This window comes from Colletotrichum acutatum (genome assembly GCF_030867785.1).
Source record: "Colletotrichum acutatum strain CBS 112980 chromosome Unknown BDZ83scaffold_259, whole genome shotgun sequence".
NCBI lineage: Eukaryota > Fungi > Ascomycota > Sordariomycetes > Glomerellales > Glomerellaceae > Colletotrichum > Colletotrichum acutatum.
Genome location: NW_026849253.1, coordinates 1 through 12,525, shown reverse-complemented (window position 1 = coordinate 12,525; position 12,525 = coordinate 1). Strand labels below are relative to the sequence as shown.

Sequence of the window (12,525 nt, the reverse complement as noted above, 5' to 3'; positions counted from 1 at the left end):
TTGCCAATATGACTCATATGCTGTGGTTATTTTGGAGCATACTCGCTCTCGCAAGCTTCGTTATTTACAGCCGCAGGCGGAAACCGGACCAACGAAAACTTCCTCCAGGGCCAAAGCCACTCCCTTTATTGGGTAACATCCGAGATTTCCCTCCTGAAGGCACACCGGAGCATCTACACTGGCTCAAGCATAAGGATTTGTATGGACCAATCAGTTCGGTAACGGTTATGGGGATGACGCTCATCATTGTCCACGACAAGAACATGGCGCATGAATTGCTAGACCAAACTGCAAGTAAGACGTCAGGTCGACCTTCGATGGTCATGGCCAACAAGCTTTGCGGCTACGAATCAATTGTTCTTTGTCAAGGCTATACGCCCATGTTTCGACGGTATCGCAAGTTTCTTCACCAAGAACTCGGTACAAAGGTCTCTGCGTCGCAGTTTCGTAACGTTCAGGAGTGCGAAGTAGGCCGACAATTAGTACGGTCCCTGGAGAGGCCCGAGAGTCTCCTAGAGCATTACAAGACGTGAGTCTGGACAGATATCTAGCAAACATGCCGAGAGCTAATCGTCGATTCAATGCCAGTACTGCCGCTGCCACCGTTCTCCAGATGGCTTATGGCTACACCATCGAGCCCCATAAATCGGACGCGCTCATAGAGCTCATTGAAAAGATGATGACTGAATTCTCTCTCGCCGCAAGTCCCATGGCTTGGCTCGTAGATATCATTCCTGTTCTCCAACACCTTCCTGAAAGTTTCCCGGGTGCCTCTTTCAAGAAGACTGCTAGGGAATGGCGCAGATCAATTCAAGCGTCGGCCTATATCCCGTACGAATTCGTTCAACATCAGCTGTCCTGTTTCTCAAACAGACCCTCTTATGTGTCGAAACTATCCCAACAGCTGGCACAAGACGAAAAGGGCGAGTTGAGCAAAGAAGATGAAAAGGCTGTCATCTGGTCAGCGGCGAGTCTTTATGGTGCGGCTGCGGATACGACTGTCATCACTCTCAGCACTTTTGCGCTGGCCATGCTAGAGTTCCCTGGCGTTCAGCGCAAAGCACAGGCGGAAATTGATCGGGTCATTGGCTCTAGACGCCTTCCGACGTTCGAAGACCGCGACAAGTTGCCGTATGTGGATGCTTTGGTCAAAGAGACTGCTAGGTGGTGGCCCATTGTTCCCATGAGCTTTCCTCATACAACGACGGAAGAGTTTGAGTACGAAGGGTATCGATTTCCTAAAGATGCTTTTGTTCTCCCGGCTGTTTGGTGGTTTCTTCACGACCCAGATGTTTACACCAACCCAGAATCATTCGATCCTGACCGGTTTCTGTCCCCACGGAATGAAGCTGATCCCACGACAGAGCTCTTTGGGTACGGCCGCAGGATATGTCCTGGACGTTTCTTTGCCGACTCAAGCCTCTTTATTAACATGGCCCAAACACTCGCCGCTTTCACGATCGCTAGGGCATTGGATAAGGATGGCAAGGAAATCGAGGTCGATGTGAGACCGAAGCCGGGCATTTTGACATATCCCACGGCCTTCCAAGTGAGAGTCATGCCTCGGAGTAGGGAGCATGCGGAGTTAGTTAGGCAGGTTGGAAGGAAGTATCCATTTGAGGCTAGTGATGCCGCCTTTTTGCAGCATCCAGATAGTTTTCAGGTTAGATACTAGCTCGTTTTGTTTGCCAAAACCATCTCATGGTAGTCATGCACCCGCACTCTATTTCTGTGTGAGATCTCCAGGATGACAAGGGCTTTTATGGGTTACTTCATACTGGTCTATGGCATACCTGACACACCCGGATCCGACTAAAGTTTGGATGACCTGTTTCCCTCTTCAAAGGATCGGAACTCGGGTAATGATAGAGTACTTGACTTAGGACCCAGCTCTTTCTTCTTGGCGTTCATTAAGGTGGCTTCATCTTTCCAGCCCCAGGCGGCGTCCTTTTCCCGGCCGTTGCTCTTCTCTTGCAAGATCTGACACATGTATTTACCAGCAATTGGGAGGAACCTAAATTTGGTCTGTCAGTCGGATCTTCCCTGAAGCGCCTCCTAAGGCATTACCCCTTGGAAGATTGTTCACGCACTTGTATGTGTCAAAATTACCTCCGACGGCCAGAAAGAGGTTTTCGAGCTGTGGTTGCGGATGCCGGCAAAGTAACCAGTCCTCTGTAGGAGTCTTTGCATCCCAGCATATTCGCCATCGATCTGGGCTCTTCTTTTGCGCAAAGTCAGGTATCATGGTGTTCATGAGCTTCTGACTTTCATCTTTCAACTTTTGCGGCACATCTTCCTGTGCTCTTTCAGATGGAATAGACACAACATGTCCTGCAGATATGGCAACCCGATTGACAAACTCATTTTGAAGGTCATTGATCTTCATTATTCGGTTTTCCCGTGACGGCGGCGTGAGGATTCCGCAGGATTTATAGATAATGATCGGCATCCCGGCTTCGCACATGAGTTCGGTTTCTTCGGGAGAGAGCTCGTAGTAAGCTGAGACCCGGCCCACTGCTGTGATCTGCCGTTCAATCCGGTCGTGGGGTGCGAGACGTAACTTAGCTTCTATTGGCGCAAGCAGGCCACTTGTCCAAGCGCCGGCTGACAAGACGATTCGGTCTGCTGTTAATCGCTGGCCGTCTTTCATCCTTACACCCAGTACTCGTCCCAGAAACGGATCAAGCAACAGCTGTTCCACTTCTCCAGTGATCGTTCTTACTCCATTTCGTTTCGCCGCCGTCATCAGACTTTGGGTTGCCAGTGCTGCATCGCACCATCCAGCTTCTGGATTGAAGAATGCCGTTCCTAGCCCACTCGTCTCTAGTCCCTTGAAAGGCTTCCACCGTTTTCCGAGATCTTCAACATCGGCATCGGTGGTATAGTCAGACCCCCTTTGCTTGAGAGTCTTTCGCACGGCGTCGGAAAACTGATTATTCTCTTCATCGATTGTCACGCACCCAGTTTTGTGAAAGAAGTGGCCGAGATTAAGATCCCAAAACCACGGATGAATGGCTTCGCTAGCAAGGTTGCAATAGAGCGGTCTCACGTAGTTTGTTTGGATAATTCGATTGACATCTATTGCGGCGGCCCTGTTTGCTTCAGGATCGGACGGTGCCCACCGATCGACTACAGTCACGCGGCTGGCGTCTTTGTAGGTTTGAGAGAGGTGATAGGCCGTGGAAGTGCCGAATGTCCCACCACCTATGATGAGGATTGTGGGCTCAGCCATGCTGTCTAGGTGAAGTGCTTTGGAGCAACGACTTAGTGGCAACTTTTCAGGTAGTTGAAGTGAAGCTTTAGGGTTCCACGGACACGCAGGCTTGAAAGAGAAAGGTTCATCGGAAGTTCTGGATCGGACAGGTTCGCTCTTTTTAAGCTCCGGGTACCTATTATCAATCACTCCTAGGTAGGAACCTGAGGAACTGTTGGTCTCCGACTCCGCCGAAATCCCGAGAAACCCCCATGCGGGTGATATTTTCCGTTTCGCGGGGACCCCAGGAAATCCACAGTACTCCAATTTTGAGTTTAGGCATGACGATGGACAAGGCGGGGTTGAAACCCATGACTTCGGCACTCACATTGAAACATGTTCTTGGCCATTTGAGTCAGCAGCAACATCATCAATACTTGAGCTGTCTCATTCCTGTAGAGCTTCCGAGAAATCATTTCCTTAGAGTTATCTTCTCCCCACGCTATTGAGAAGAGGTTTGAAAAAGGTGCCCTATTCCCAAAGAAGCAAGAATGTAAGCCAATACTTAGGTGACTCGATGATTTGCTAGGCATCAGATAAGTAACTACCTTTCCTATCACTACTATCGTAATTATGTCGCCCGTTTCCTGAGGTTTTGAACGCATGTGGTAAACAGAATACATCATACTAAGAGAGCTCAAGAGTTAAAGCAATGATAGTGTTGGAAACGGGTAGTCTTAGAGGCAGACTACTCACGTTGATACCCGGCTAGGTTGTTTGTAAAGGTAGAAAGTGATCTGATTGGTATAAGGTAGATCACGGAGCGTAGTCATTTGGCAGGTTCTGACGAGCGGAACCCAATAGGAAAGAAATCTGGTCCGATCACCGATTCCAATGCTGGGATATCAGCAAGTTTTAACCCTGTTGTCTTTGACATGTCATACAGATGCAATCATTCATTACATTATGACCCAAGACCGAAAGCAATACAAGCAGACAAATAAAAAGTATTAGTGCATACATTGCTTATCATGGTTCCGGCTTCCAAGACGCATCCCTTACTTGCGAGGTTGAACTAAAAGTCCGAGCCACATAAAGTGCCTATATTTCTTTCCCCGCCCACTGGATCGATATCAACAGATCTCATTGCCTTTGACACCATTATGGACTGCTGGTCTCTACTCGTCTCGAACCAAGTACGTAAAACGTACCAACTTACACGCAGTTTGACTTTTGAGATAGGATTTGCTTGCTGCCACGGAAGACTCGGCACTTAGCCGGCCTACGGGAGCACGTTGATCAATGGAATAATATTAACACTTCCGAAATGAGCTGTATTCAACACCAAGCCGAACCAATTTGGAAAGCACCATCATTCCCGCGTCTGTCCGGTTGCTGATGCCGAATCTGTTGGCACGACAGGCTCTTCGTATACAGAAATCGCCTTTTTGGTTCGTACATCCCCCTTGTGCTTTCGGAGAGCCTCAATAATCATTCTCTTCATGGTACGCTTTTTTTGTCGAGCTTCGCGGAGTCTGGCTGGTACATCGCGATATATTGACCTGTTCTTTTCCGCTCGGAACTCCAGCATCTCGATTAGAAGCTTGACTCGACGGTATTCAGAGCGGAATACTTCGCCTTTTGTGTCCATTTCTGCGACAAATTCCCTTTAGTGCTTCCTAGGGATCACGGGGTCACTCGTCATGTGTGCTGGAGGGATAGGTTCTATCGTAGGCGTGTCGGCAGTCATTACGAAGTTGTGATTTTATCGTACCCCTAAATTATCAGACACTTCCTTTGAACACACATTAGAATCCCGCATTGAACTCTTGATGGGCAGAAAGAAGAAGGCATCGAAGCATCTTCAGTGACTCCGACATTCGAACGCAAGTTTCCTTCTTCCTGTGGTGCGGTGATATTGAAGGGCAGGACTAAGAGCTTGACGCTCACGACAGAATGGTTTGATTGCCCGCAAAATTGCCAGCGGAGCTAACGGGTAAATAAAGGGTTGCGAATAGTAGCAAGAAGACTTGTTGTAATTGATGAAGATTACCGTGTCCCACGATGACTTCGTAGGTCTTGAGATGGAGGAGCGAAGTTTGTGCCAGTCTCTGCAAAGTCAGGGCGCTTGGATAAGCCCCTACCTCGACCAACGACTGGGTTGTGATTGGAATCACGCTCATTAGTGGCAAATTCAATTGTTTGCTTCCTCTTTTGGCCTGCTCCGTTGGCGCCACCAACATGACCTGTCCAAGTCACGCCGTCGGTGTTGGAAACACCAGCGGCCGAACGCCGGCCACGCCAAATTACTGATGGCTATCCGACCATCAAAGGAACAGCCATTGATTTCATGAGAACGTTGTTCAATTGAATGAAGACGTGGCCAGCTCCGAGACCCCGTTTAAGGTTACTTATTCAGATGCATCATGGACATTACCACGTTTCCTCCGTTTCGTTACGGGCCCGACAAAGCTAGCAGGCAAGGTAGGCCGCAGGGTGCAGCCAACCACACAGTACGGGTACTACCTACGCCCGTACCTCGCCGCAAGCAAGGGTCAGGGATGCTCATCCTTTGTGTCGGATCCTCGGTCCTTCCCAGGTTGTGAGTGGACAAAACGACAATTCTCTTTTTGGCAGACATAACGAGGAAAGCGGGGAAGGGCAGTCAAGCAATGGTGGATGGCAGAGATGTTAGCTCGATACTATATTTACCTTATGTGTTGATACATGCCAGCAGAACGGCCATCCGGCCAGCTTGAAGCTCGCTAATCGGATATTGAACTGCGCAATGGCACGTGAAAGGTAAAAGTAGGTGCAAGGGCCGTTTGCATTAAGTTATATTCTCTGCCTCTTGCACAACATACCCAACGGTATGAGATGGTGGTGGTTGTGTCACTCTCAAGTCAAGCGATTATGAGAGGTCCGTGAGATGCCCCAAAACTGACATAATGAGACAAACAGATCAAATGAGCCCAATGGAAGACTGCCTAGGCTCAGTCTTGGGGAGAATGGAGATTAGAACACGCTTGAGCTCAGATGAACCGAGAGGCGCTGTGACTTTCTTCAACGACTTTAGCAAATTGCTCTTTGCAGGCGCTTCTAGGTTCGTTGCATCTGATACCCATTTTCCCTGCAATGGGAAGTCAATACGTGACACAAAACCTGGAAGCCTCATTTGATGGCGGCTACATTTACGCTTCGTCGCCTTACAGTGTAGCAGAAGGAGAATAACAATAACGACAAAGACAAGGATCTGGCGTAAGATATCTCTGCCAGGTAACGGGGTTGAATATAAGAGATGGTGAGTCGTGGGATAAACTCAGGGAGGTACCCCAGGTTGGACTTGCCTTGAGTAAAGTACATGTGCCTGCAGGTGCTATGTTGCTCTTACCATAATTCTCTCATGTGTTTTGGGGCAACCACGTCATGGCCACTCTCCAGCGGACAAGGGAAGGTGCGTTGGATTGACGTATCAATGATTGGAGCTTTCCTTCCGTGCGCTTCTCTGGCTGTTCCTCTTTTCTCCTTTCCTCGCGCTTCTTCCTGGTTCTTATTCCACAACCTCCCGTCGTCAAGGCAGAACAGATCGGCATCATTCATCAACAGCTACATATCTTCAACACACGCATCTCTTTTGACACTCCAGCAATTGATTAACCCGAGTAAGAAGCAACGAGTTTCAGGCATTACTTTCAGTCGCTCAATTCCCCAATTCTCGGCGGCGGTCCGACTACTGCAGGCCAGACAGCCACAGCTCCCGTCACGAACACTGACACTGGTGACCGACCCTGTCCACGAGCCAATCAAGTCTTCGGGCGATTACAACATTGACAATGAACTTCATCACCACCATGACTAATCGTCTGCTTACTGCTGTTGGAGTGCCCCGCATTATGTGAGTTCGTTGCTTTTAGTCTTGACGGCTTTCCGAACATTACCGCCTGCCGCTAACACGTCTTGCGCACTCTAGTGACAGACCGCTGGACGGGTGGCACATGAACCCCGAAAAGCCAGAAACTGTAATGATTCTCACATGTATGCCGTCATCCGCTCTCTCTCCTTTCTCATTGCGGTCAGGTTATGCTGAGACGATGCATCATCTAGACCCACCGACTTACACGCAGCCGCCGATTGACCACGTCCACGAACAGGTACTTGCCTTCAAGCCGTCACTCTTCGACAGTGGAGGAGAAGTAAAGCTTGTGCCCCACGGAACTCAACGGAAGTGGCAACATCTCGGAGTCACTGCCCACAGACTCGATCCCGAAGATGCAACCAGACTTCAGCTTCGAACACTTTAGGAGAAACCCGAGAGTTCAGATGGCGAACTGCGGGACATTTGGGCACCCGAATACAAGGTTCAGCTTGGTGATCCTGACGCCTGGACCAGTTACTTTGATCCTCTTGATCGCCAAGAGATCCTTCCGTGGGATAAATCAACAGCAAAGGTCATCAATGTCCTGGGACACCATATTGGCGAGCATAACCGAGTCATCTTACGTATTCAATACGAAGGAGAGAACGACCGGAATGCTGGAAATGTGGACGAGGTGTGGATGAGAACCTATTATCCTCAACTCCTCCGTGAATACTGGTTTCGTTACCGATGGGCATCCTTCAAAGCCCGCTGGGCTGCCCGTCGGGCTGGGAAACATGTCCCGCGGCCCGCTAGCGATGAATGGTGGAAGCGGGCTCCGTCGAATGTCAAACACGGCAATCTCCGATACAGGAACCGGTTCAATATCTTGACCGTCCGACCAAGAAGGCTGCCCAGAATTCGGGTTCGAGACCAGATCGCTGGACTATTCCGCCGGTGGGATGATGCAGACAGTAAGTTAAAAACACATACTGCGTAGGCTTCTGATGTCACATCGTACTTGCCTGGTGGCTGACTGCTAATGGATCCTCATCAGCGATCCCTCCTCGTTAGCCACCTGCAACACCAGCCTGATACTTCTGCGAGCTACATATGGCCCCACGCTTATTCTGCATGTAAGCGTGTCTGGGCTCGATGTGCCAGCGACCGAGTCGTAGAGATGGAGAGGAAGAATCCCACCAAGAATTTCAAAGGAAACCCCATTATTCTCACAACGATCACGGTGGGTTTTGTGTCACAGTCGAGTAGGTTTCGACATGGCTCGTTTGAAAGTCCGCATTAGCGACCGTTGTATTATTCTTTCAGTACATTCTGGGTATCGTAGCGCTTGCTTATTACATTGTTCTCAAATTCTTCACTCGGCGGTGCTCCTAAAAGCATTGGCCGTGATCAGCTGGTATTGTGCAGATAAAATCAGACGAACCAATACTGGTGGCTCATTGTAATGGCCCCGGGAGAGAGCAGCGGCTTGGGGGCTATGGGTTGACCAAGCAACTCGGACTAGCCACCTCGTGCCATGCGGACCATAACTCATCTTTCATTATGCTGCCTCTGTTGTACTTGACGTTGGCCCTGTTGCATCGTCCCTCACTCTGCCTACGTACAGCATTGCTGCCGACAGCTGCTGAAGCCGTCTTATTGGGGCGCGGCAAGAAACGAACGGCCACCTGAGTTACCTTCTTGTCTTCATTTGTAGCCGAGTTGCAGACTACTGGTTCTCCAAAACGTCAAAGATTCCTTCAAAGACTGGCGCTGGCGCAGGAGGCCGTGTCTCGCCCTTCAGACTCCGGCTCAATGTGTCCATGGACATGGTGGTGGCCATACCACCGCCCGGGAAACCGAGCGAGACTGATCTCAGCTGTCTGGGTTCGAGCATACCCATTCCGATCTCGGCGGCGCCAGAAGCCGACCGCTCTGCACCGAGGGCAAGGTCTAGCCTTGAAGAGGACCTCCGCAGAGGGGAGCGACCATGCAGATTTGGCGTCTGTGACAATGATCTCGATGGTGGGGGGAAGAGGCGAGTGGCCAATGCCGGCGACGACGGCGAGGGCGAAGAAAAGGAAGGCCGGGAGATGGACGATGAAGTGGAGGAGGAGGAAGACCTGCGTGAAGAAGAGGATGGCTGCCGATTCGAGGACATGTACTCAATTTCGAGTAGGTGGAGAAGATCAGTGACCGTGACACCTTCAGGAAGGTTGAAATCTGGCCGAGGGATTCGGTGGTAAGCGGGTGGACCCATTCGGGCTCCGTTTGTAGACGGCCGACGCTGTTGAACTTGAGGCTGCGGTGGCGGTGGCGGTGTTGATTGATGTTCAAGATATGATGATGCTGATGGTGGTGGTGATGGAAGTGGCTGACTGGCGGGTTGAGGTACCTCGATCTCCTCATACCGCGTGGGCCGCGTAACCGTTGCCGGTTCGGGCAGCCCGCTCATAACAACGGGGCCGCCGGCTGGCGAGGAGCAGCTGCTGATGGGACTTGAGAGCAATTCACCGTACCCTTTGGCGGGCCGGTGACTCTGAGCTGGTTCGGGACCTTGGGAGAAGGTGCTGCTGCGGAAGAGGTAGTCATCTCTAGGGCTGTCCAAACTTGGCTGCTGCTGCTGGCGCTGCCTATGCTTCAAAGACGGGGCCCTCTGAAAGGCCGTCTGCAGAGAGAGCCTTCCCCGACGCGACTTTGATAGATTACGCAGAGGTTCTCGAGCCGGCGAGTCGGGCGCGGGCGCGTGGAGGCCCGTCTCGGAGACGGCAAAGGGGTCAACGGGGGAAGAGGATGATTTCAGGGCCTCGAACGTCGAGACAGCCTGGGACACGGGAACGTTTTGGTGACCAGTGTGGTTCATCTCCTGGATGAGGTACTGGAGCTGGTTGTCGTCGAGGTCGGCGAGGACTTCGTATAAGGAGCCCAGGGAGGTGGAGGGCTTGTGCCGCCTGGCGTTGTGAGAGGGTTTCGCGACGGCGTCCATTGCGGCGACACTGTGGTTGTTGTTACCGCTGCCAGTCCGAGTATCGTGAGATTCCGTCATGGTACACAAGACATGTACGGAAGAGGTGTGAACTGGTGAATGTGGAGGACGGTAGGTAGGTGATTGGTGCGTATCAGAATCAGGCACGCTGTGTGGAATGACACTCTGAGACAGCGAATCTCATTGCTGCTTCAGTGAAACACAACCCGACGGGTGAGTGAGTGTGGGTTGAGTTGCATGAACTTGCTGCAGCCTGCGGGCCACGCACACCAACGCGCGACACGGGACGGGACTTCGGAAGGGAGGGAGGGATGGATGGATGGATGGTTGGAGGGTCAGACCAGCTGCAACCTCAGGTTCGAAGGGGGATGGATGGGGAAGAGTTGATTACGAAAGTAATTACTCCGTAAAAGGATGGGCAACAAAAGCAGACAAAACGGCAATCAAGAGAGACGGGAAGATGGATGAAACAAGTTGTGAACTGCAGAAAGGGAAATGGGCAATTTCAGATAAGCAAGGTCATGAAGTATGGATACGCGTTCAGGATGTGTTCCGTAATTAATCCCTTTTTTTTTTTGTGTCCTCCACAAGATGAGAGAACGAATGGCTGAACCCTTTGGCCAGGACTCCACGAGACGGACGCGGGACGCGAGGGTCGCAGCGCAAAGTGCGGCAGGCTTATGCAAAGCAGCAGCAAAACTAAACGGTTCGCTCGGGTAGCCGTGGCGGCGGTCGTTTGACGTGACAGGGGTAAAAAGGGGCCAAATCTTAAAAATTTGGGCTTAGGTAATAATTCTGTCCATCATGTGATCAACGTGACCCAGACATTCATCACGACTTTGCCTATCCGGGATAGGCTCGGAGTGTTATCGTCAACGTCATTTCGGTTCGAGCTTATCGATAATCAGGTTGGGCGATAAGGCGTCTGCGGAGCCGTCTTAACCTAAGGAACCTTAAGGTAAAGTACCTACCTTAGGTAAATGATTGTTCTCTGTAGAAGTTCTTCAAAGTCATAGCATAAGAAGATCACGAGCTGCACATTCACTGAAAGGAAGAATGCATACCTAGCTATTCGAGCAATTGAACCAGGGGTATCTGACAACAAAAGACATCCCAGGCCGTAAACGAGCTATTCTCACACAAAACATGGCCCGTCCCATCAAACTTCTCGGAACTCAACGACGGATCGGCCGAGATGTGACCAATAAGACGAATTAATCCTTCTCATCTTCACTTCCAATTTCCGAATCATTGTACTCAATCTCGTCCTCGTGTGCATCGCTATCGTCCTCTTCATTAGCACCCATGCCATCCACAGCAAACACGTCAATGTGATGATCGCCATTGTCCTCTTCGTCATCCCCTTTGCTTTGAATAGGAGCAAACAGTTTCTCTTCATTCTCGATGACGACTTGGCGGAAGAACGGGTGATCCTCCTGGAGAGTCTTGCCCTGTGCAATGAAACCCATTGGGGTCGACATGAAGTCTTGGCCGCGACGGCGCGCGGCGAGCCACTCCTGCACGAAAGACAGGGGCCGCGCAGTAAGGCCGTTAGGCGCCACATACACCTTATGCTTCTCTCCGCTCTGCGTATCGGCAGAGTCGCTGTCTGATCCCTCCTGATCGAGATACTCTAACAACGGCAATGACTGATCGATGCCAAGGAATTCGCAGAGCTGGTCATAGTCGGTCCATTCAAAATACAGCCGGCCTCCGTAGATTCCCAGCTCGATCTTCAGCCAATCCGGAGCCTTCCAATCATGAGGATGGGAAGGGACACTGAAGAAGTTGAGATTGCTGAAATGGAGCATCTTCCGTGTGACTGGAGCCGCATAGGTAATCAAGTTTGTCGCGCAGTAGAGGTCTGGATCCTTGAGAATAGACAAGAGCATCTCCGCCTCCTCCGGGATGACGATCAAGGCCACTTCGGTCTTACGACTCCATAGAATTCAGTTCACATTTCGCTACCTATTTGTTAGCAGCTGTATGTGATAGCACGGAAATCCGTTTGCAAATTAGGGTGTGACTTACCAGGAAATTATCACTCGTCAGGTCGAAGCTCAGGTTGACCGTTCGCTCAAATTCTGTAGTAACATAGAGATTGGAACGTGAGGACCGGTCCGAGACCTTGAACTTCTTGCCTATCGCAGTCTTAGACAAAGACTTGATGGCAGGGATGAAGGTATGGGTGCCAGCGGGTATTCTTCCTGTCTTGGCGAAGGACTCGACTTCTGGGTGCAGCCCAGGGAAAGCCAAGGTTGGATAATGATGCGGCTTCTTGACTTGGCGAACTGTCTCAACCTCGAAGGACAGCTCTCGTTCTTGTTCAACTTCTTGGAGAGCGGATGCATGCACAGCTCGGCCTGTGTCTTGGAATGCCTGGCGTCTCTGGGTAAGTTCCTTAACAAAGGCCCTGATCTTCGTGTCTGACCCCTTCTGAAATTCTCCAGCTCCCTTGATCTTTCGTTTCGGCTCGTATAGCTTCTGCAG

General features: G+C 50.8%; 5 protein-coding genes across 5 annotated transcripts; 2 read left to right on the top strand and 3 right to left on the bottom strand.

The window, feature by feature from the left end:
- Positions 1-17: 17 nt before the first annotated feature.
- Positions 18-1,675, top strand: BDZ83DRAFT_594850 (O-methylsterigmatocystin oxidoreductase; the record flags this gene model as incomplete). The annotated part of the gene is made up of 2 exons (XM_060506741.1): positions 18-529; positions 589-1,675. The coding sequence occupies 2 exons, from the start codon at positions 18-20 to the stop codon at positions 1,673-1,675; spliced, it is 1,599 nt and encodes a 532-aa protein (XP_060357465.1).
- Positions 1,676-1,812: 137 nt separating this feature from the next.
- BDZ83DRAFT_758732 (fructosyl amino acid oxidase) lies at positions 1,813-3,232 on the bottom strand (the record flags this gene model as incomplete). Its single annotated transcript, XM_060515080.1, has 2 exons — positions 1,813-2,014; positions 2,091-3,232. The coding sequence occupies 2 exons, from the start codon at positions 3,230-3,232 to the stop codon at positions 1,813-1,815; spliced, it is 1,344 nt and encodes a 447-aa protein (XP_060357464.1).
- A 3,373-nt stretch (positions 3,233-6,605) lies between these two features.
- Positions 6,606-8,123, top strand: BDZ83DRAFT_798066 (uncharacterized protein; the record flags this gene model as incomplete). The annotated part of the gene is made up of 5 exons (XM_060515916.1): positions 6,606-7,088; positions 7,164-7,228; positions 7,298-7,386; positions 7,495-8,023; positions 8,107-8,123. Exons 1-5 carry the CDS (start codon positions 7,027-7,029, stop codon positions 8,121-8,123), a joined length of 762 nt encoding a protein of 253 aa, XP_060357463.1. The 5' UTR covers positions 6,606-7,026.
- A 655-nt stretch (positions 8,124-8,778) lies between these two features.
- On the bottom strand, positions 8,779-10,035 carry BDZ83DRAFT_594861 (uncharacterized protein; the record flags this gene model as incomplete). The annotated part of the gene is made up of 2 exons (XM_060506743.1): positions 8,779-9,569; positions 9,660-10,035. 2 exons carry the CDS (start codon positions 10,033-10,035, stop codon positions 8,779-8,781), a joined length of 1,167 nt encoding a protein of 388 aa, XP_060357462.1.
- Positions 10,036-10,928: 893 nt separating this feature from the next.
- On the bottom strand, positions 10,929-12,000 carry BDZ83DRAFT_644483 (uncharacterized protein). Its single transcript, XM_060509758.1, has one exon. The coding sequence runs from the start codon at positions 11,925-11,927 to the stop codon at positions 11,250-11,252; it is 678 nt and encodes a 225-aa protein (XP_060357461.1). The 5' UTR covers positions 11,928-12,000; the 3' UTR covers positions 10,929-11,249.
- Positions 12,001-12,525: the final 525 nt, after the last annotated feature.